Source organism: Carassius carassius, chromosome 27, assembly GCF_963082965.1.
Source record: "Carassius carassius chromosome 27, fCarCar2.1, whole genome shotgun sequence".
Classification (NCBI taxonomy): Eukaryota; Metazoa; Chordata; class Actinopteri; order Cypriniformes; family Cyprinidae; genus Carassius; species Carassius carassius.
The window spans coordinates 16,593,133-16,615,091 of record NC_081781.1 but is presented as its reverse complement, the minus strand read 5'-3'; the positions used below and the strand labels follow the sequence as shown (position 1 = coordinate 16,615,091).

General features: G+C 36.3%; 1 protein-coding gene across 3 annotated transcripts; it reads left to right on the top strand.

The window, feature by feature from the left end:
• The first annotated feature begins 2,244 nt into the window (after window positions 1-2,244).
• Window positions 2,245-21,918, top strand: esr2a (estrogen receptor 2a). Of its 3 annotated transcripts, none has more exons than XM_059512974.1 (11): window positions 2,245-2,407; window positions 5,449-5,601; window positions 8,859-9,361; window positions 9,443-9,609; window positions 10,563-10,679; window positions 11,417-11,740; window positions 14,134-14,272; window positions 15,353-15,486; window positions 18,886-19,069; window positions 20,382-20,602; window positions 20,814-21,918. In XM_059512974.1, exons 3-10 carry the CDS (start codon window positions 8,961-8,963, stop codon window positions 20,590-20,592), a joined length of 1,677 nt encoding a protein of 558 aa, XP_059368957.1. In that variant the 5' UTR covers window positions 2,245-2,407; window positions 5,449-5,601; window positions 8,859-8,960; the 3' UTR covers window positions 20,593-20,602; window positions 20,814-21,918. The 3 variants fall into 3 exon arrangements, with proteins under 3 accessions (XP_059368957.1, XP_059368958.1, XP_059368959.1); XM_059512975.1 differs by having other exon boundaries at window positions 8,778-9,361; XM_059512976.1 differs by lacking the exon at window positions 2,245-2,407 and adding an exon at window positions 4,414-4,434.
• Window positions 21,919-21,959: the final 41 nt, after the last annotated feature.

The following is a 21,959-nucleotide window of genomic DNA, read 5'->3' as shown; positions in this document are numbered from 1 at the left end:
GCTATAGTTTACATCCGAGTTGCAAAACTGGAACTGTAAAAGGCATGTCTAAACAAGTCAGGTGGCCAGTTAAGTCATGATTATTCCAAATTTGGTACCCAACAAACACGTTATTCTTCTGTGCTGGCAAGGTAGCTGCAATCACCAGACATGTAGGTTACTTCCAGACCTCTAAGAGCAGGGGTTTGTGAGATGCAGGAATAACAGGGGCAATCATCTCAGCAGGACACATGACTGCTTATCTGACATCCTGAATGTAGGTGCACAGAGAAAGTAGGAGAAAAGCATTTCATCTCTGCTTCTGCTTAAAGCTCAGGTCTCCAGTGGCGACGACCCTACCTTGCCACATTTACAGAGCCATTACAGTGCATTGTAAGCCCTTGTTAAAGTGCACAATTTACCACCATGCACTACCATTCCCTGCAGTCCAAAAACTATGACTGTAAATAGGCCAACAACATCAGTCGCACTTCTTCAATTAAATTATTTGTTATGTGTTGTTTGTTTTCCATTAGTGCTGCTTTTTTCCCATATTGTTTTGGTTAAACCATATATATATATATATATATATATATATATATATATATATATATATATATATATATATATATAAAGAAATAAATAAAAGGAAATGATTTAACTTCAGTTACACAAATTAAATGACAGGCCTAGGTTTTATTGAATGGAACATCCGTAAATTGTGCTGAAATTGCACATTCTTAATATCCTCAGTGTATTAGTTTTGACAGTTGTTACTTGGTCAAGTCTAACTCCAGTGGTTTGCCTCACCACAGCCTAAATCACACAGGATTGCTTGTGCTGGTGTATTTGATGAGTTACAAAAGGGAAAATGAAATATGAGAAATATTTTTGTCAGTTGTGTGTGATTTATTATTATTTTAATACATTTTTATTTAGTTTAGTTTTATAAAATAATTATGACCAGTGAATGTGTAAATAAAAACAGGATGCACACAATGCCTGTGCTGTTAATTTTGTCTTGAATTAATGTGTTGTGAGTCATTATTGTCAACGTGCACTTGCATAAAGTTGGCCTGTTAATAACTAACCTAGCAGCAGTAAGGTCAGAATTTATGAAAGCAGAAGACCAGCTGTGACGTTTTCAATAAAATACTCTGCAATTAAAAAATAAAAAATAATAAGAAACCTTTTATTGTAATTTTACAAGTAATTTTTAGTGTTCATGTTCATTGCAGCCTACTTTTCATAGTGCCACGAAATGAGAACTCATTCTAGTTTCTGTATAATCTGTGGGATGGTGCTTATACATGAAGCAGACTATAATACATTTGGAGAAAATTGTTTTCAATGAGTATGCATTAAATTTTGACATGGATAATTTCACCTTTGCAGATGTGTGAAATCTATAGGCTTCATGAAACATGAAAACTGGCAAAATATTAAGTAAGGTGTTTCGTGATTTTTATTCCTCACTATCAGTTCATACTTCTTTTTTTAGCACTATCCTTTTAAGTAAAAGTTAATAATGCCATAATCCAGTGGTTCTCAAACCTCTCCATGAAAAACCCCCAGCACTGCACATTTTGTATGTCTCCCTATATCTGACACCCACTTCATGTCTTGCAGTCTCCACTAATGAGCTGATGCATTGAATCAGGTGTGATAGTTGAGGGAGACGAACAAAATGTGCAGGGCTGGGGGTACTCCAGGACAGGTTTGAGAACCACTGTCATAATCCTCCAGGACGGGACATCATTTTTGGAGGAGATATATCGTTTGCAAACATAAGCAATTTATTGAATTACCTCTGTGATGTTTTGTGCTATTTGTTTGTATATTCTGTGCAGTTTGATTAAAATACATATTGTTAAACTGCTGTTCTTTTTTTTTTTTTTTTTGGCATCGTATAAATAAGCAAGGTAGCCTAAAGTTAATTAAGTTTCAGTGCCTGTGTTTGGCCTGAACATATTTCTAAGAGACTGATATAAGTAGTCTACTTTCTTTAAACAACTTAACAAGCATTATTTCTTATCTTTTTTATTTTTTTAATTTATTTTTTATATCGTATAGAGGCCTATTGCAAAACATGAATGATCCAGCTGTAAAATGTAGAAAGCAACCACACAATGATCAGGATAGCTTACAGAGCACAGTGAGCAGATGTTGGGTCAGGAGGAGGAGGTGATTCAGGCGGGTGTGGTCAGTGACGCACGGACTCTCAAACAGTCTAAGTACGAGCGTCCAGAGTCAGACGGAGCAGAGCACACTTTAACATGTATCAAAACACTGGCCATTTCCCTATTACACAGGCTTTAACAGCGATCAAATCAAGCAATAAAATTCTTTTTTTGGGATTTCTTTTCGATTCAGAAATCAAGCCTCACAGTGGACCATCTGTTGATCAGCTAAACATCGATTGCAACAGGTAGGTTCAGTCTTGCATCTCCCGTTTGTAGTAATGCGGGTCAATTTTCGTCCTTTATCAATCGCATTGCAGTGTTTTATTCTGCGCGTGTGTTTTCTTATAGTATGCCTGCAGTATTCACTATAAAATTCACTAATTAATGAGAGAATGCAGAACATTTTATTCATTCACTTTTAAGCGGCACTACGAGCCATGAGGATGAAAGTTTTAGCCATCTGAGACCCAAGCGTTGAAACCGATATTTTTCTTCAAATTGAAACAAACCACTAAAATAGTGCTGATAATTAGTATTGTGTACTGTGTATCTATATTTTTCTGTTTCACAGTTATTTTACTCAGCAATTTTATTTATTTATTTATTTTTAAAACAATAAAACTACTCTCAGTGATCATTGTTAAGTTGCAAAATGTAGTAGACCTTTATTTATTACAATTTAATAGAAAATAACACTAGTTTTAAGCGCATAAGACATAAATGACAGGAACAGTACAGAAAACTGCTAGAAATCATATAAAATAGTTTGGTTATGGTTAAATGAATGGTCCACTTTAATCTGTTGTACAGGTCAGCTGCTGTGTGTACTTTTTAATTTGTGACGGAGATACAAGTCTGTCTATTAGTACAGTAATACATAGCCTACGGTTTAGATTTCCATGAAATACGATAATAGTATCATTTACTGAGAAATAAGTAATACACAAAAATGACCTCCAACAGCATTTTGCACAGTGACTGTAGTCTAATAAATGTAGATTATGTTAATGTAGATGCTCGTCATTCTGCATAAAACATTCTTAAATATAAAATATTGTGTTAACCATTTATGTATTTGGTAGATGATTTTATCCAAATTGCATTCAGTTTATACATTCAAGTCCTGGGAATCAAACCTATGACCTGCTGTTGTTAAAGGTGAACAAACACACACAGTTTCACCCAATCTCATGTTAATCTTGAGGATCTATAAAGTAGTATTGCACCCTTCATATCTCCCAAAAGGCTTTAGTTTTATCATATTTATAAAATAAAAATTCAGCTTTCCGATTCTCTCCAGAAACAGCCGAGCTCCTGGAGGTGCGCCGTGGGCGGAGCTAAAGAGTGATGAGTACTTGAATGCCAACAAAACAGAGACATTGGATGCAGTTTTACTTACTGTGTGCAGTAAACTACAGTTCCCAGTTTATAGCTGGGAGCGTTCCATCTTTCAATATCAAACGATGTGCAAATCTAGCATCGAACTGAGACTTGTTTATAAAACGTTCATAAACAAACACACTTGTGAAACTCCGTTGCTGCCCCAAAAAAACAAACTGCATTCACTGATTACGTAACGCTGGGTTCTTCAGGAAGCGGAACAAAATTATCTCTCCCTTTCAAACAAAATACACTTCTTTGGAGACATTCTTCCCGAGTGAGTCCTGTGTAGCGCTGCTGAATGAAGCTCGTTGATGGGCGCACTCTAGCTTTTGCTCTGGTTGATGTCTGTGCATGGGCGCGCTCTTCTGGGAGGAATGCCCATATATAAGGAGTTCCACCCTTCATTATGTAATAAAGAACCATGATAGGAAATTAGTTTTTCAGAAACTTGTAAGAAACCCGGAAGTGTGTATTTGGCACAAAAAATGCTGTTATACGTCAAAATCGTGTTTTGAAATTTTGGCCATGCTTAGCAAGAGACTCCAACTCTTTAACAGTGTAAATAATTCTGAATGCACGAAACAGCATTAGACCTCTGCTGTTTAAACTATAGTACTGCATTTTAACATGCACTATAGTATTAGAAGGTTCATAGTCTGAAGTGTTAGCATCACGCTCAGTGGTGATCTACCCTCTTGTTCCCACAACTCCTGCGCAGGGCATGGTTTCCTTCGCTCCTTCTCTCCCTTATCCGTTTTCCGCAAGAGAAGGGAGTGAGAGGGGAGATCACACCGTGGCCTTGGGCTTTTGTTTTTGGTATGCACTGCTGGCCGGTGGCCGGGCACTCTTTGCCTCAAGAGCATACATCATCCAAGACTGGCTGTCAGGAGTGAGTTGATGCAGGCAGTATTAGTCTGTCCTCTCTGTCTTTCGTTCTATCTTCGTCTATAGCCTCCTCTCAGAAGAATTATAGCAGTTAGAGGGGTTGAGGCTACTGGGCTTTTAATGGGAACAATAGTTTCCCCGTTATCGAAATGGTGGGAGTGAATAGAGGATTTTACTGTAGGTGTTTGTCCAGCCTCTACAGCTGGTGAAAAGCTTATTATCCACATAGTAACATTTCTGTAATTGATATGAAGTTGCAATTTAAATGCATATTTAGCGCTTTACATAAAATGTACACTAAAAAATGACAGCTGTAAAATGCCAGAAATTCACCATAAAAATATAGTGTATTTCTAATGTGAGCCCATGGCATATTGCTGCCTGTATATTTCACAATGATGAATCACAGTTTATTGTAAGTGGACTGTCCATAAAACATGGCCAATACATACAAAGACAAAATATCCTGATGATACCAAAATTATTTTAATAAACATTCATTAACAAAATATGTAAAACAAATCATCCCAATATGCATTAATGATAATAAAAATATAAAATAAACAAATCTATGTAAATATTTACTTATTTTTTTTTGCATAGATTAAATAGCAATGCATAGTTTTACATTTAAAACATACATTGTACTTATTTTACAGTAAAATGATTATGAAATCATTATGTATTATGTAATGTTAAACCTTTTACAGTTTTCATCATATAGACTACGGTAACTTGAATTTAACCAGTTAACCATTATTGTATAATTTTAGTCTTTTTCCGTAAAAATGACATTTTTACAGTGTGCTGTGCAAAGGATATAATTTGAAATTGTTATGTGTCACTAATTAAAACATTCTAAATAATAATAATAGCAGCAACAACAAATAATATGGTTGTTGTTTTTTATAAAAATAGTACATACAAATAATTATTTTACCATTTTTTTATGAAACAACATGCTTGAAGTTCACAGCATAGCATCATACAGTACTTTTCTCTTTCTGTCATTTTGCAGGTTCTTGTGTTCTGTGCAGGGTATGTTTTGGCCAGTTGCCTGTCTGCTTTAAAACAAGGGTTCAAAAGTCCTCGGCTGACTCACCATTGGCAGTCCGGAGAGACAGTGTGGCAAACTGCCTCTCTCGCAAGTACAGTCTACAACACTGTGCAGGTAAGATTCACTTTCAGACTTCTAAGAACTAACATAAAATCATTTTTATTTATATTCTATGTAAGAGAAATGTAAAGGTTCCTGAGGCAGATCTTTAGGCCTTTTCGAATGCAACTTAGTTTCAGTTATACGCAACAGGCTGAAAGTGTATTAAATTGACCTAAAATAGGCAGATATGCAAGACACGCAGCTGATTTTCAGTGTCCACAAACTAATAGTTTCAAACAAATACCTGCTATTAAATTGTAGTAAGACCAGCTTTGAGAAGTCCTTTAGGGACATGGCATTAGCAATGTCGAGGCCATGGGTTCAGTTCAGAAATGAAAATCTATAATTAAATTCAATGTAATTCCCCTTAGATGAAGCATTTGCCAAATGCACTTTAATGTAAATGATGTGTATACTGTGTATACAGATCATTATGAACACATTTTATCTGTATTTGTTTTTTGCTAAAGAATAAGAGTAATTATACAAATATATATTAAGTGGGGTTTGATTGAAATCATTGTAATATTTTTGAATCTGGTCACCAAGCCTGCACTTTGAATGACTTGCCAGTAATTATTAACAAAACGATACTTGTTTTTTTTTCTTACAGTATTTTTCCAAAAGTAAACACTTTTAAGAATGCATTAAATTGACCAAAAGTGACAATACTGAAATTTATTGACTGTATTCACCAAAAAATTAAGCACTGATAACAAGAAATGTTTCTTATCACTGACCAAATCAGTATATCAGAAAGATTTCTGAAGGATTGTGTTACATTAAACGCTTAACACTAGCTTTTTCATCACAGAAATAAATTACATTAATATAGATAATTAAGTAATTGCATCAGAAATAATTTATTGTAAATTGATTTCATATTTTACAATATTGCTGTTTTAACTCTATATTTAAATATAAATGCAGCCTTATGGAGCCAAAAGAGTCTCAATAAAGATAAATGCACACACTACATTCACATATGCACACACATGATTCATAAATACAAACACCGGATACACAAATGCGCACAAAATTCACAAATGCACACACAAAATTTAAAAAGCACAGAAGATTCACAAATGCATACAAAATTCAGAAATGCACACAAAATTCAGAAATACACACACAATTCAGAAATGCAAACAACATTTACAAATGCACTCAAGATTCACAAATGCACAGGACAAGATTCAGAAATGTATTTCTGATGCACACACACATATATCTTGATTTACAAACTGCTTGCGGTCTGTGAACACTGCATTTGTGTGTGAATTTTGAGACTCCCCTGACTTGGCTCGACACACAAATGCCTTTTTTTAAACAGGGAATGATCTGCAACCAATCAGATATCTCCCTTCTTTTAGCCAATCACAAGAACGCACTCCACGTGGGGGATTGTTTACTTATAAGCCAATCACATGAATGCGTTCACACAGCGCGATATGCCTGTGGTGCAGCATATTATAGCCTACTTATTTATGAAATTGTATGAAAATACAGATGTTTAGATTACAATTCAGGTTTATTTTTTATTATTTTTTACAAAATATAAATTTAAAAATGTCTCAATACATATAGCCCAGTGACTGCAGAAAAAAGTTAACCATGGATTCATAAATTTGCAATAGGCAATTATTTCATTTTATTGAAATATTTTAATGAAAGTAAAAAAAAATGTTACACCTTTTTGAATATTTAAATATATCTAAATATTCTTTTGGATGCAATATAGAAGTCACTTTAATTATAATATTTGGTCCCTACATGAAGAGAGAGTCAGTGGTCTGCTACGAGAGGAAAGTGACTCTCCGACTGCGAAAAGTGAGTTGATCGCTGCGTGAGGAAAGTGAGTCGTTCGCTGCGAGAGGAAAGTGAGTCGTTCGCTGCGAGAGGAAAGTGACTCTCCGGCTGCGGAAAGTGAGTCTCCTGCTGCGCAAAGTGGGTGTCCGGCTGCGTGAGGTAAGTGAGTTGTTCGCTGAGGAAAGTGAGTCGTTCGCTGCGTGAGGAAAGTGAATCGTTCGCTGAGGAAAGTGAGTCGTTCGCTGCGTGAGGAAAGTGAATCGTTTGCTGAGGAAAGTGAGTCGTTCGCTGCGTGAGGAAAGTGAGTCGTTCGCTGATTGGCTTATAAGTAAACAATCCCCCGCGTGGGGTGCATTCTTGTGATTGGCTAAAACAAGGGAGATATCTGATTGGTTGCAGATCATTCCTTGTTATAAAATAGGCATTTGTGTGTCGAGCATAGACGGTGTCGAGCCAAGTCAGGGGAGTCTCAAAATTCACACACAAATGCAGTGAAGTTCACAGACCGCAAGCAGTTTGTAAATCAAGATATATGTGTGTGTGCATCAGAAATACATTTCTGAATCTTGTCCTGTGCATTTGTGAATCTTGAGCGCATTTGTAAATGTTGTTTGCATTTCTGAATTGTGTGTGTATTTCTGAATTTTGTGTGCATTTCTGAATTTTGTATGCATTTGTGAATCTTCTGTGCTTTTTAAATTTTGTGTGTGCATTTGTGAATTTTGTGCGCATTTGTGTATCCTGTGTGTGTATTTATGAATTATGTGTGTGCATGTATGAATCCTGTGTGTGCATATGTGAATGTAGTGTGTGCATTTATCTTTATTGAGACTCTTTTGGCTCCATACAGCCTTGCTAAGCATAAGAAAGCTATGAAAATATAAAAAAAATCTTACTTTGACTACAAACTTCTGAGAGTTACAGTTCTAGTCTGGTTGGTAAATACTGCATTCTGACTCTGCTAAAATGCACAATATAGTCACAGATATGATATGAAAGGTTTGAGTATATGACTAAACAGTGGCAACATCTATGAACCTATATCTTCTAATGCAGAAGTTTTTTGATGCTAAGGACCCCTAAATATAACTTTCTAAAATACTACACTTTTTGCATAAAAACTAGTTTACAAAAATAATGATTATATACAGATATTGAAATGTACTGTTTTAAAAGTCTTGACCACCACAGTCCTTGACATTTTATAAATGCATTTGAAGTTGGAAAATGCTTTCTAGACTGATTATATCATATTTGTCCATTTATTTAAAAGTTGCTGGTAAGGTGCTTTTGTTTTCAAGCAGTTTGAACCTCTTAATGCATTTGTTTCCAATAGGGCATTTTATTTGTGATTATTTGAATGTGCTTTTCCTCAATAGAGTTGCTTATAACTACTCTCTGGAAGAGATAAAGTTAATTTCTCACTGTAAATGAAAGGCTTCCTGTCGATTGTGCACTAGGCTGCATCAGGTTTCAGTATCGATGACTGAGGAGATCAACATGACTTACATCATCAGCTCCCTGTTGATGATGCGACAGCATTAAACTCCTCTGCCTTCACCATGTCTGTGTATCCCGAGGAAGACAGTCCTCTACTTCAGCTGCAGGAAGTGGACTCCAGCAGGATGGGAGGTCATGTCCTCTCTCCTGCCTTTAACTCCTCTTCTCCATCTCTTTCGGTGGAGAGCCAACCCATCTGCATCCCATCACCTTACACAGACCTCGGCCATGACTTCTCCACTGTGTCCTTCTACAGTCCCGCTCTGCTGGGTTACGGCGCATCGCCTCTGTCCGACTGCCCATCAGTGCGGCAGTCGCTAAGCCCCTCCCTCTTTTGGCCACCTCATAACCACGTTTCCTCAATTGCATTGCATCAGCAACAGACTCTACTACAACAAAACCATCCAACTGGTGGGAGTTGGACAGAACTTACACCACATGATCATAGCGAAGAGGAAAACTGGTATGTGGGAACTCAATTGTGTTTTATTTCAGACAATTACTAAATACTGGCTCAGATGCATGTGTCTGCTTTCCTCTATAGCAAACCTCTGGTGAAGAGAGTTGCAGATGCAGAGGAGACTTCTGCCTCTTTGAGAGGTAAAGCTGACATGCACTACTGCGCAGTCTGTAGCGATTATGCCTCTGGGTATCATTATGGCGTGTGGTCATGTGAAGGATGCAAAGCCTTCTTCAAGAGAAGTATACAAGGTATTGTTCTCTGAAATTACTCCTGTGCTTTGTTGCGTGCTTATTATTAGGGATGCACTGAAATTGATCATCCAATAATCATTTTCATGCTATAACCTATACCGTTAATCAATAAATGGCTGTTCTTAAAATTCAATTAGTCTAAATTAATACAAAATAAAACACTAAAAGCAAAAAATTACCAATAAACAGTGAACGGATATTTATTCAAGCAATCTGCATTAATAAAAAATAAAAGGTAATTTTGAATGCTTTATTTATATAGGCTTAGGCTTCCCAGCATTATAAAGTATGAAAAAGTATTTTTTTTTAGATTTTCTAAAGATTACATTTAACTTTTTTGTTTTTAATTTAAATATTAAGTGTGCATTTTGTTGATGATGGGTAATGTAAATGTAAAAATAGGGAAATTAGCATACACAATAACATTATCAGTTGGGTAAATAAAATTGACATACTTTCCATTCCTACTCTAAAATTTAAGATTAAAGGTTGAAATCTCCTACTAACATTGATCGAATTTTCAGCATTTAAAATGTAACTGAGAGTGATGGGTCAAGATGTCATCATAAATTTGCATTTGTGATTTTTATATTGAATTGTAATATGTGATTAGATGTTGAATTGTCAACGGTCTTGTCTTCCTTGCCTGTATTTCACCATTATTAGCCATCTTTACAGTGTATAAAGATGCCTTGACAGCCACATTATCCTTCAGAAATGGTCATTTAACTCTGGAATAATTGATTCTAATGATTCTAAACTATTATTTTTTTCATTGTTCCGGACAGCAAATGTTGTGGATTGCTGTGCTAGTTTAATGCCTCTTTAAGGCCAGTCTGTTACAGTCTATGTACAGACTACAGTCTGTGTAACAGTCTATATACATATTAACAGACTTGTTTTTACTGCAAATGCTCAGTGGATAATAAACATCTGATTCATTTTCTCAGGACACAATGACTACATCTGCCCTGCCACCAACCAGTGCACCATCGACAAGAACCGCCGCAAAAGCTGCCAGGCCTGCCGTCTGCGAAAATGTTATGAAGTTGGAATGATGAAATGTGGTGGGACTCTTTCATTTTCCATTAACTCCCTATCAACACCCTTTTTACACCCAAACAGTAACCAAATACTTCATCTGAGATTACTGCTGAATTTTGTCCAAAGCCATGGACTTTGGATTTTATGTCCCAATTAAGCAGCTATCATGCCATGAAGTTTTGATATGCGTCAGCATTGTAATGATAATGTCACACAGCCCTGATTATTTATAGATGCTGGATAAAGGCTGCACCAAAACATCCCAGATAAATGACTCATCATACAAAAGTTGTAAGATTTCACATATTAATAATTCACATGTATTTGAGCAAGACGGTCTTGCATGTTGTCTTTTGAGCTATGTGTGATCTTGGATGGCTTGTTCCTCCAAAAAAACAGTGCTAGTTGAATAAAGTCTGTGTTGCTGTGGAGACTGTTACCATCTATCCTCATCCGGTCTTGTAATAGTTGTTTTAGGGCAGTATACTTTCACAGCTTTGCTTCAAGGTTAGAAGAGAAAGTGATATACTCTCATATCATTGGCTGATATGGTTGCTTTGAGCTCTGTATCAAATGTCATATCAAATACACAGTTTTGTAAACAAGCTTGCTTTCTGTTCAAACAAATTTTGGTTTGGCTCTTTGTCCAACACATTCACATGAATCAATGTATTATTAATAATGAATTTTAGTATAATCCTGTAAACCCACATGGATAAGGTTGAAGTGAATTGTGCAGTTACATTGATTTTTTCCACAGGGTTACGCCGAGATCGTGGCAGCTACCAACAAAGAGGAGCACATCAGAAGCGATTGGCACGATTCTCTGGCAGGATGAGAACATGTGGCCCAAGATCCCAAGAAATCAAAAGTGTCCCACGTCCCCTCTGTGGAAGTAAGGTGGCTAGCATAGCGTTGAGCCCCGAGGAACTAATCGCTCGAATCATGGATGCAGAGCCACCCGAGATTTACCTCATGAATGACGTGAAGAAGCCATTCACTGAGGCCAACGTCATGATGTCACTGACCAACCTGGCTGACAAAGAGCTTGTTCACATGATCAGCTGGGCCAAGAAGATCCCAGGTGAATGAATAACCAGATACATAAGAAAAAAAAACATTCAGTTATAACACTAGCTCTGTGTTACTAAATAACTGTGAATCCACATGGACAAGAGCTTGTCAGTCATATCGTCCATTTGTAGACCAAACCCACAAAGCTGATTCACTATGGATTCCCCCTGGAATTTCTTTTTAGAATAGCATTTTTCGATTTATGAGTACAGTAAGGGAGGGTGTTAACATAACTTGAAGAGAATGTCTCATCTTCTGAATTTAGGATGAATTACAATTATTACACAAGGTTCAAACTAACTTTATAGTTAAGCTGTGCTTTTAAAATGTTGCTAACAAGTTGCTGCATGAGGTGTACAACAGTAGAATTTTACTTTATTCATCAAGCACATAAACTCAAGTGTTTTTTTCTATATAGCAATTTGAACATTGTACTGTAAGTCAAAATCAAATCAATCAATCAAAACTCACTATTCTAAAAAGCACATTAGAAATTCCTGAGGGAATACAGGTGCATCTAAAAAAGGTGAATATCATGGAAAAGGTCTTTATTTTTTGTAATCAGTCTCAGCAGGTAACTAGTATCAGTTAATTGCATTTATCCTTCCCATTGCCTAATTTATGAATCATGGTCATCAAACCACTTGGAAGTGGTTTTGGCACTGTGGGAAGGTGCTAAAGTCCTGCTGCAAAATGAAATCAGCATCTTCATAAAGCTTGTCAGTAGAGTGAATCTGTGGATACCCGCATAAAAGTGGTTGAAACAGATGGATTTTGACATTCCTAAAATTCACGGGCGGGGATGGGGGCGGATAATTAACTCCTTGCGGGCGGGTAGTAGTGCTGATTAAAAATATGTGCAATATTTGTATGACTAAATTACCATTACACAAACGCAACAACGATATGATATTTGACCCATCACGTCAACACCACTGAGACTGGATTTGAGAGCTGGATTTGTAATTCAAGAATGGAGAACGCTACTTAAACCTGGGACTGTGGACAATATCCTTTTCCTGCACAGTAACCTTAAGGGAAAGTAAATGCATAGTTTGTGAGCGACAGGCTCAGGATGTATTTTATCAGGTATTTTTTCATTAATAGGTGTAGTTAATTAATTCGCGTATAGTTATCAGGTTCCATAGCCTATTTAGGTGCCGATGGTAGGCTTCTTGAATGGCGCAAAACAAAGCGCACTTTCGTTTCATTAGCACATTAACGACACCGTTGTGATGTTGAGAGAGGTGTGAGATAAAAAAATAAAGCACTTTAATTGGAATGATTTAAGCGTGTGTGATTTATCGCGGGCGCAGATCGGGTAACGTGACAAATATTAATGTGTCTGGGCGGGTGCGGATTTAATTTTTATATTATCACGGGTGACAGGTTGGATCTGGTGCTGAATTTTGTGGCTACGGGCGGGTCTCCAAAAATGGACCGTGCAGGACTCCAAAGTGCTCCAAAATCTCTTGGTAGATGGCTGCATTGACTTTGCACTTGCTAAAACACAATGGACCAACACCAGCAGACGTCACAGCTAGGAATGTGACAGCTGTAGCCCTTTCCTGAAGACGTCTGAGTGTGGTGACTCTTGATGTGCTGACTTTTTCCTTCCAGTCAACTTTCTATGAATATATTTTTTGATACATCACTCTATGAACAGCCAGCCCTTTCTGCAGTGACCTTCTGTGGCTTACCCTCCTTGTGGAGGGTGTTGATGATTGTCTTCTGGACAACTGTCCAGTCAGTAGTCTTTCCCATAATTGTGGTTGCATGTTTTAAACTAGCCTAAGAGGTACCCAGTATTTATACTCAAAATTAATCAAAATAATCAATCTCAAAATTAAATCCTAAGCTGTAGGTCATAACCAAAAAAAAAAAACTCTTGAAATATTTCAGTTAGTGGGCAAAGAAATCTAGAATATAAGAACTTTTTTTTTGTTAAATTACAAAAACTAAAGCTGAAAAAAATATCTTAATATTGATCTTTTGTTGCGGATGGAATAAATAGATGTAATATTTAACTTAATGTTTAACGCACACATGCACACACATGTATGCAGTATATGATTTACCATTTAGCAGACTGAAACCTGCAATGAAAGAACCGTATAGGCCTTTTCCTCTAAATTTATTTTAATGTATTTTATGTTTTCTGTTTTCTTGGCTAATTTATCATTTTAATTAATACTTGGATTTTGAGATGGAAGAGGCTTTTATTAGTGAATCATCCTGTTCTGATTCTGAACATGAACAGTTTGTTTATTCTGAGAATACGAGCAAACTTTCCATCAGACCCTTCTTTTCAAGTTATTTTAGATCCCCAGGGATGAGCGTCTTGTACAAAACAGTTTTCAGATGTGTATGGAGTTAATAGCAAGCACTCATTTCTCACTGCAGGTTTTGTGGAGCTCAGTCTTTTTGACCAGGTCCATTTGTTGGAGTGCTGCTGGTTAGAGGTGCTGATGCTGGGACTGATGTGGCGGTCCGTTAATCACCCTGGAAAGCTCATTTTCTCCCCAGACCTCAGTCTCAGCAGGTAACTAGTGTCAGTTAATTGCATTTATCCTTCCCATTGCCTAATTTATGAACAGGCACATCCATCTCTCTATGGTTTGAATATTTTTCGATTGTTAGTTTGTTCTGTGTGCCAGTATGGTATAAGAGACCGGCGATTTAAGTCACTGATGACATGTTGGTAACATTCTGATTTACAGACTTTAGTTAACCCTCTTGTCACTTCAAGTTTGAAAGCCATTTAGCCATGCTTATTTAAAGTAAGCATGCCAACCATACTGCAGTTTTAAAATATTCTTGTTTTTATAATGTAATATACGTAAAAACGTGGCTTCTCACACTGCAAAAGCTTGTTATAATGAACTATGTATTCATAACAGTTGTGTTTGTGTAGAATATAGCGTAATATCTTAAGAATACAGCTGTGAAACCAAATCAGCAGATTGGCCAGATGTGTCAGTGCGAGTGTACGGCTCTGTGTGGTGGGAATTAGAGAGCGGTGGGAAGACAGGAAGTGATTCTGCCATGGCTTGTTTAATCAGACCCCTTCTGCTCCGCTGCTCTTTGTACCCTCTAACATGCTGTGTGCCAGTGTTGTAATGTGAGAAAATGAATGGGCCAGGGTTACAGATGCTCCAGACTGCTTTATGCTGGGCTACACTTCCATTCCAGTCATGGGTGGGCTGTAAATATGCTCACCATCTGATATGCTGCCAGACATTTATTCTATTTTCACTGGCTGCATTTTGGATAAGTAATTCATAGCCAACTGGATCCCTGAGTTTAACTCGGTGTGCTGCTTGTCAACATCAAAAAACTGTTCTCTGACAACAGCTACCACTAATGACTCTCCGTATTATTCAACAAATTTGTTCTCTCAAGATTTAACGAAGTGTTAGTGCCGTTCCCAGTCTCATTCACTCCTGTAGCACCTCTCAGTGTCTAAGAGAGGAGAAGTACTCTGATTTTCATTCGAACTTTTAGATAGACTTCACCATTCGTATTTTCGGTAGGTGCCAGATTTGAGATTGAGGCCTGGTCCTGGGTTTCTGATGGTGTGATGCTAATTTGCGAGAGTGTTAAATGTCTTTGTGTTTGTCAGGGACGAAGGCAGCTGTGTGCAGGGGTTTGTGGAGATCTTTGATATGCTGCTGGCAGCCACGTCCAGGTTCAGAGAACTGAAGTTGCAGAGAGAGGAGTATGTGTGTCTCAAAGCCATGATCCTGCTCAACTCCAGTGAGTGTTCTTCTCATTAAAAGTTTGATGAAATGTGCGTGCGTTTTTACTGCTTGTAATTACTAAAACAAATGTATTTTTTAGAAACAATGAATTTGTATGTTTGTTGACTTTCCCCATAGAACAGACAAATCACAGTGGATTTCAGTCTAATAGTTATTTCTCCTAGACAGCAAAGAGGTTTATTTAAAAACAACATTCTTCTTTTCTTCACTTTTTTATATTTCAGAAATATGAAATCAAACCTTTCTTTTAGTTTTCTTCTAGTTTGAAATTATATCAAGTAGGGCTGTAGCTATCGAATATTTTAGTAATAGAGTATTCTACCAAAAATTCCATCGATTAAGCGGGTAATCGGATAAAATGTGTTTTTGCTTAATTAAAGTGCAATATTAATTATGCAAGAGAAAATTAGACTCCTGGGTCTCTTAAAATGAACAACTAAGGCCCGGTTTCACAAACAGGGCTTAGACTAAGCCAGGATTAAGCCATATTTCAATAAGGAAATTAAAGTAATTTTCATTAATATGCCTTAGAAAAAAACAGTACTTGTGTGCATCTTAAGACAAAACAAAGGCACTGATATATTTCAAGATCAGTCAGTGCAGGATTCTTTCAGTAAAACAGCTCAGATTTACACTTTAGTCTGGGACTAGGCTTAAGCCTCGTCTGTGAAACTGGGGGTAAGTTTCCTTTTTTAGAAAATTTTATTTTTTATTTTTTAAATGCATAGAATGCAATGCATACATCAAAAATAAACATTTAATTAGTACCCATTGTTTCTCTGTCTGTACTTGTACTGTGAACAATGACAATAAAGTTGACAGAGGAATTAAGTGCATTTAAGTGCCATTCAGTTGGGGTTTTAAATAAAGCATTTTCTGAGATGCACATTAAATATTAAATATATAAAACATTAATTTATCTTTTAATTATTGAAAATTAACTTTTTGTTAATAACTTTTTGGTAAAACAAAGGGGATTTATTTTAAAAAATAAAACATGGAAGAAATGTTGTGTGATTAATGTTGTGTGTTGTGTTGATTTTTTTTTAGTAGTAGAATATGAACATTCTGCTGAACAATAGTCTTTAACCGGACTTTTATTTTGACGGGTTGACGTAACTTTCCAGTTCTGTGTATGTGATGTGACGCTAGTTTTACTCAAATCAAACGGTCAAATGCTCATAAAGTGACTGTCAGAGCAGTTCTGGAGATGTTGTTCATGTGTTCACGTCCTTATTTAGTGAGACAGCAGATGCTGAAATCACCGCGAGCGTCATGCGCACTTCAGTGTGTGTGATAATGGAACTCGCGCTTCTGCGCCATTCATTAACACAGACACGCAGAACATGCAGGATTCATATTTTAATAGACTGTTCCGGCTTAATATTGTGCAATGACCTATTTTTGATTAATTCATTCAAAATTTGGCAAATTCCATGCCATTCCACGTTAAACTGTAAAATTCGTATTTATGACTAGATTCCACGATTCCCTCCGCGTTTTCTGCATCGCGGAAAATCACAGGGCCCTAGTTGTGGTATGCCAGCTCTATCTTGCAATGGACACATGATGTTCTCTTTACGTTTGTCCGCGTCCTCAAATCAAAATACTGATGACTCCTTGCAGTATGCCATGCTGGGTGATGTAAACGCGTTGTGTCACATTAAAAAAATCATTGCGATAGAACCAGACGTGAGATTTAAAATGAATTAAAAGAGGCTTCGAGGCAGAGGAATGCCTCGATCATTTTTTGTAATCGAGTTACTCGAGGAATCGTTTCAGCCCCAATATCAAGCTCTGTTGCTATAAAGTACTGCTTTTTTTATTTTCTTTTTTTCCGTTTTTCCCCTCCACATTTTTTCATAAAATATTTTGTTGGATTTATAATTTTGGTTACATTTTATTTTAAGGTGTCATTGTTGGTGTAATACATTTAAGTACTGAGTAATATTAATTAACTTCATGTACTTAGTGTATGGTTAGGATTAAGGTTTTGTATTATGGTTACGTGCATGTAATTATGCATAATTATTTGTTATTATAATAGTAAGTACCTACAACGTGCAACAAGGACATCTTAAAATAGTGTTACCATACTTTTTGTATATATTTGTTTACCTTTTTAAATAGTTGTGATTGAAAGCAGTCTCTTATGGTCACAAAGACTGTTAAATATAGTAAAACTGTAATTTTGTTAAATATCATTACAATATAAAATAATGTTTCTATTTTAATGCATTTTAAAATGTAGTTCATTCCTGTGATGACATCCAGATTTTCAGCATCATTACTCAGTCTTCAGTGTCACATGATCCTTCAGAAATCATTCTAATATACTGATTTGCTTACATGTATTGTTATTTTCAATGTTGAAAACAGTTGAATTAAATTTTTTTTTTTTTGGAAACTGACATTCTTCAGGATTCTTTGATGAATAGAAAGTTCAAAAGAGCGGCATTTATTTGATTTGAAATAGAAATCTTGTCAAATTTGTTTGATTAATTAAATTCGTCCTCCCTGAATAAAATTATTAATTAAAAAAAGAGAAAATTGTATTGACCCCTATAATTGAATTAATGATGGATTTTTTTACGTTTTCATGTTTAGCAAAGATAAACTGCAGGCTAAATTCAATAAGTCAGCAAATGTATACATTCTGTCTCTAGAACGCGATTGTAGAGTTGCTCATTTTATCCACAAACATACTCTGAGCAGTCTTTATCATTCTGTTTATCATAAATGATAAATGCCATGGCCTAGCAATTATGCTCCAGACATATAGCAATGATTCTCACATGGGAGAAGTAGGTTCGATTGCAGCTGGTGTCATGCAGCGATCAGACTCCCCTTCATTTCCTGTCCACTTACTGTCTCTATCATCAAAAATCTAAACAAATTGCTGTCCTCCACAAAGCCATAATAAATAGTGTTCACCCGATACTCCAACCATACTTGCTTTAATGTGAAGGGAGTGCTGGTAAGAAAAACGCTCACACACTGTATAAAATCTCAACGGGGACAACATGCCTTAACTTCACGCTTTCAACCCAAGTATCCATTTCATAGCAAACGCTTATGTAAGTAACAGGCAGCACCTGCTTAGTGTTTATTGTCTGAAGGAACCAGTATTTCTTCCTGCTCTGATTCCTCTGAACTTTTGATCTGTCTTTTCCTCGTGCATTATCTCTTCATTCTCAGCCCCCAACAGCTGTCTTCACTTTGTCTCCTCTGCATCACTTATTTGATCGCTCCAGATTTGTTGTGTTGTTTTTGAATGGGATCTTCTTGTGATTGGATGCTTATTTGGGCATCACCCTCTATTATTTCAAATGGCTGTAAATGTCAGTGACTTCCTGCTTTCATCTCTATAACCTGTGCTTGTGCGTCATTGCAGACATGTGCCTGAGTTCGTCGGAGGGAGGAGAGGAGCTGCAGAGCCGGTCGAAGCTGCTGTGTCTGCTGGACTCGGTGACGGATGCTCTGGTGTGGGCCATCTCCAAGACGGGCCTGAGCTTCCAGCAGCGCTCCACCAGACTAGCTCATCTGCTCATGCTGCTCTCCCACATAAGGCACCTCAGGTACAGACAATAAACACCTGGAATAAGGAAATTTTGACTTCTTTGTGCACATCATGCTGGATTTTCACTTAGAAAAGGTGGCTTGTGCTTCTTACACAGTATATGAAGAATGCAAAATGTATGTTTTTATTTATTTGCTCAAGAAATATGGATGCAAAAATCACTTACAGTTTGTTTAGGCATCTAGTCTGCTACCCACCACATACATACATACATACACACACACACACACACACACACACACACACACACACACACACATTTGTAAACATTATGATCATCAAGCTGTGATTGTTTGCTGTAGACTAATTGAAACATTAATTAAAACTGTAAAGTATCTACAGGGGTGTTTTTGGGAGCTGCTTACAAAATAACGGTTTCAAAGTAGCTTTTCCAGTTGCTAATTTGTCCAGAAATTGGCAGTTTATAACAAATATAGAATATCAGAATATCTTTTGGATGCCTAATGTAAATTAATTGCCTCTTTTTTTTTTTTTTTTTTTAAATTTTAAACCGGTCACTAATTCAAATCCCAATACAGCATTTGCTTTTTATAAACAATTACTTTACAATACAAAATTGCTAATATAATTATATATAGTTATTAAAAATAAAATGTAATATTTTTTATTAGTTTTATTTAAATACATTTTTGTAGAGATTTTTTTAGTTGAATGCTTGTTCAGCGTTATTCTTCAGTGAAAAATAATAATAATAGAGTCATTGATTAAGTAATCCTTATTGTTTTTGAGCCAGAGAAATACAACACTGATTCAATTATTTAAATAGTTATATTTTAAATATTGCAATTCAAACTCTTAGCTTGTATTGAAGGTCTCTGAAGTTGAGTATGCATTTAAATTATTTATATACACACACACTTACTATAGTTATCTACTTGAAGTATTTTATTGTAGATAACTAGCGAGTGTGTTTAGCTACTGGATTGTAGCCACATGTATACATGTATCCACATGTATGACTGCTTGAGTGTATTAAATACTTTTAAATAAGCAGCTTGTAGTGTAGCTAACTACTTTTTTCCTAAACATTTAATGTGACTGTATTTAACAACTTTAGATTATAATTAGCTTACTTCAAACAAGTAACTTCTGGAAGCTAACTACTTTTTTTAAAGTTAAGCTTGATTCTATTGAACTGTATTGCATTTTGAGTAGCTTGTAATATAGCTTACTATTGTTTTCAAAGCTTGTATTAAATACACTATAATCAATAATCTTATAGCCTGTCTCTGTTTATAATTTTTGATCTGTGCAAAAGCTTCCACTGACTGTATATGCTTACTCTGTAGTAACAAAGGCATGGACCACCTCCACTGCATGAAGATGAAGAAGATGGTTCCTCTTTATGACCTGCTTCTGGAGATGCTGGATGCTCATATCATGCACAGCTCCCGTTTGTCTCACTCCGGCCCTCGAGCGGCTCCCGCTCCCAAAGAGAGCAAAGCCGTCCAGGAGCCCTTCGCCTGCATTTCACAGCATGGAGCGACCTTAGGACTCTAAACCATTTCTGGTGAGACATAGACAGAGTACGTTCTTTCATAATGCAGATATTGTCACGCTGAAATGGTTTTACAGATGGAAAAAGCTGTTTAATAAACTAAAAATATTTAGTATGTTTCACATTATGTTACCAGCTAACATTCTTCCATAAATCTTAAAATAACTACAAGCTGAAAAAAGTATCATTTTGTATCACATGATTTGCTCTTCTTTCTCTTCAGCGCTGAAGAATGATCTATAGTTTCGGAGGAATGGACAACAAAAAGAGTGGAATAGGATTTCTCAAGATGAAAAACTAAATTGTCCTTTTTTTTTTTTTAAATTGGTGTTTGCTGTGAAATTCTCAGTTTTTACTGAACTCATTCGGAGCACAATTGTTTGGTTTTATGTAGCTGGAACCACAAAGAAAGAAAATTACAAATTTAAATGAAATTTGTAACATGCTGGGAGAAATCTGACAGCGTCGCCACATGCACCCATTGCCATGAAAACTGCGCCACAATCAAATGTACAGTTTCTACTTTACCATTTTCTCTCGCTCTTTGTAAAAGAAAAACAGCATCACACTGATGCCCTCATCAACTGTAGCACATGCTGTAGGATAGAGCAACCATTGATGACACAAACGGATCAGATTCCTTCACTCACCAAACGACAGTATGGAGCGTCATTGCTAACAATGAGAGGTTTCCATGCAGACTACATTCTGGACCAAAGGCTCAGAAGAACTGAATCAAGCCTTTTTTTTTCTGTCAGGACAAGGACTTATGAATGTCACACTGCAGTAATAGAGGACAGTTGGATGTTTTGTGTGCATCTATTACTTTTGACAAAACAGATCAAAATTGGTTTAAAAAACAAACCGCCGCCTTTCGTCCTGCTCTCCATCCAGTAAACCCCTTTAACACCATAAGGGCCTTGTACAAAACCTTTATACATTTTCTAGAGACAGCTCAATCTATTGCTACTGTTCCACTGTGATAACCTTTGTTTGCAAGATGCACCAAAACTACCAAAAAAAGTACTTGTGACATTGCACTTTAATAGTTCTCTGAAATATCTGAAGCCTGAGACTCAAGAGAAATGAAAATATTGCAGTGCCTACAGTGATTATACCCTATACATTTTGGTTCAAGATTACTTTAAAGATTAGAAGCAAAAAATAGATGTTACAAGTACTTAATTTTAATAAACGCACAAAGTGTTGTGTTAATGTTATTGTATCTACCAGCAGCCATCTGAATTGTTACTGTTTTGATATGAAGCACTAATACTGATTTTACCGTTTTTTGGCAACTAAGCATTAAAGACCAGATGTAATACAGATTTGTTGTAGACGATTTTTATTTTTAAACACAGAACAAAGT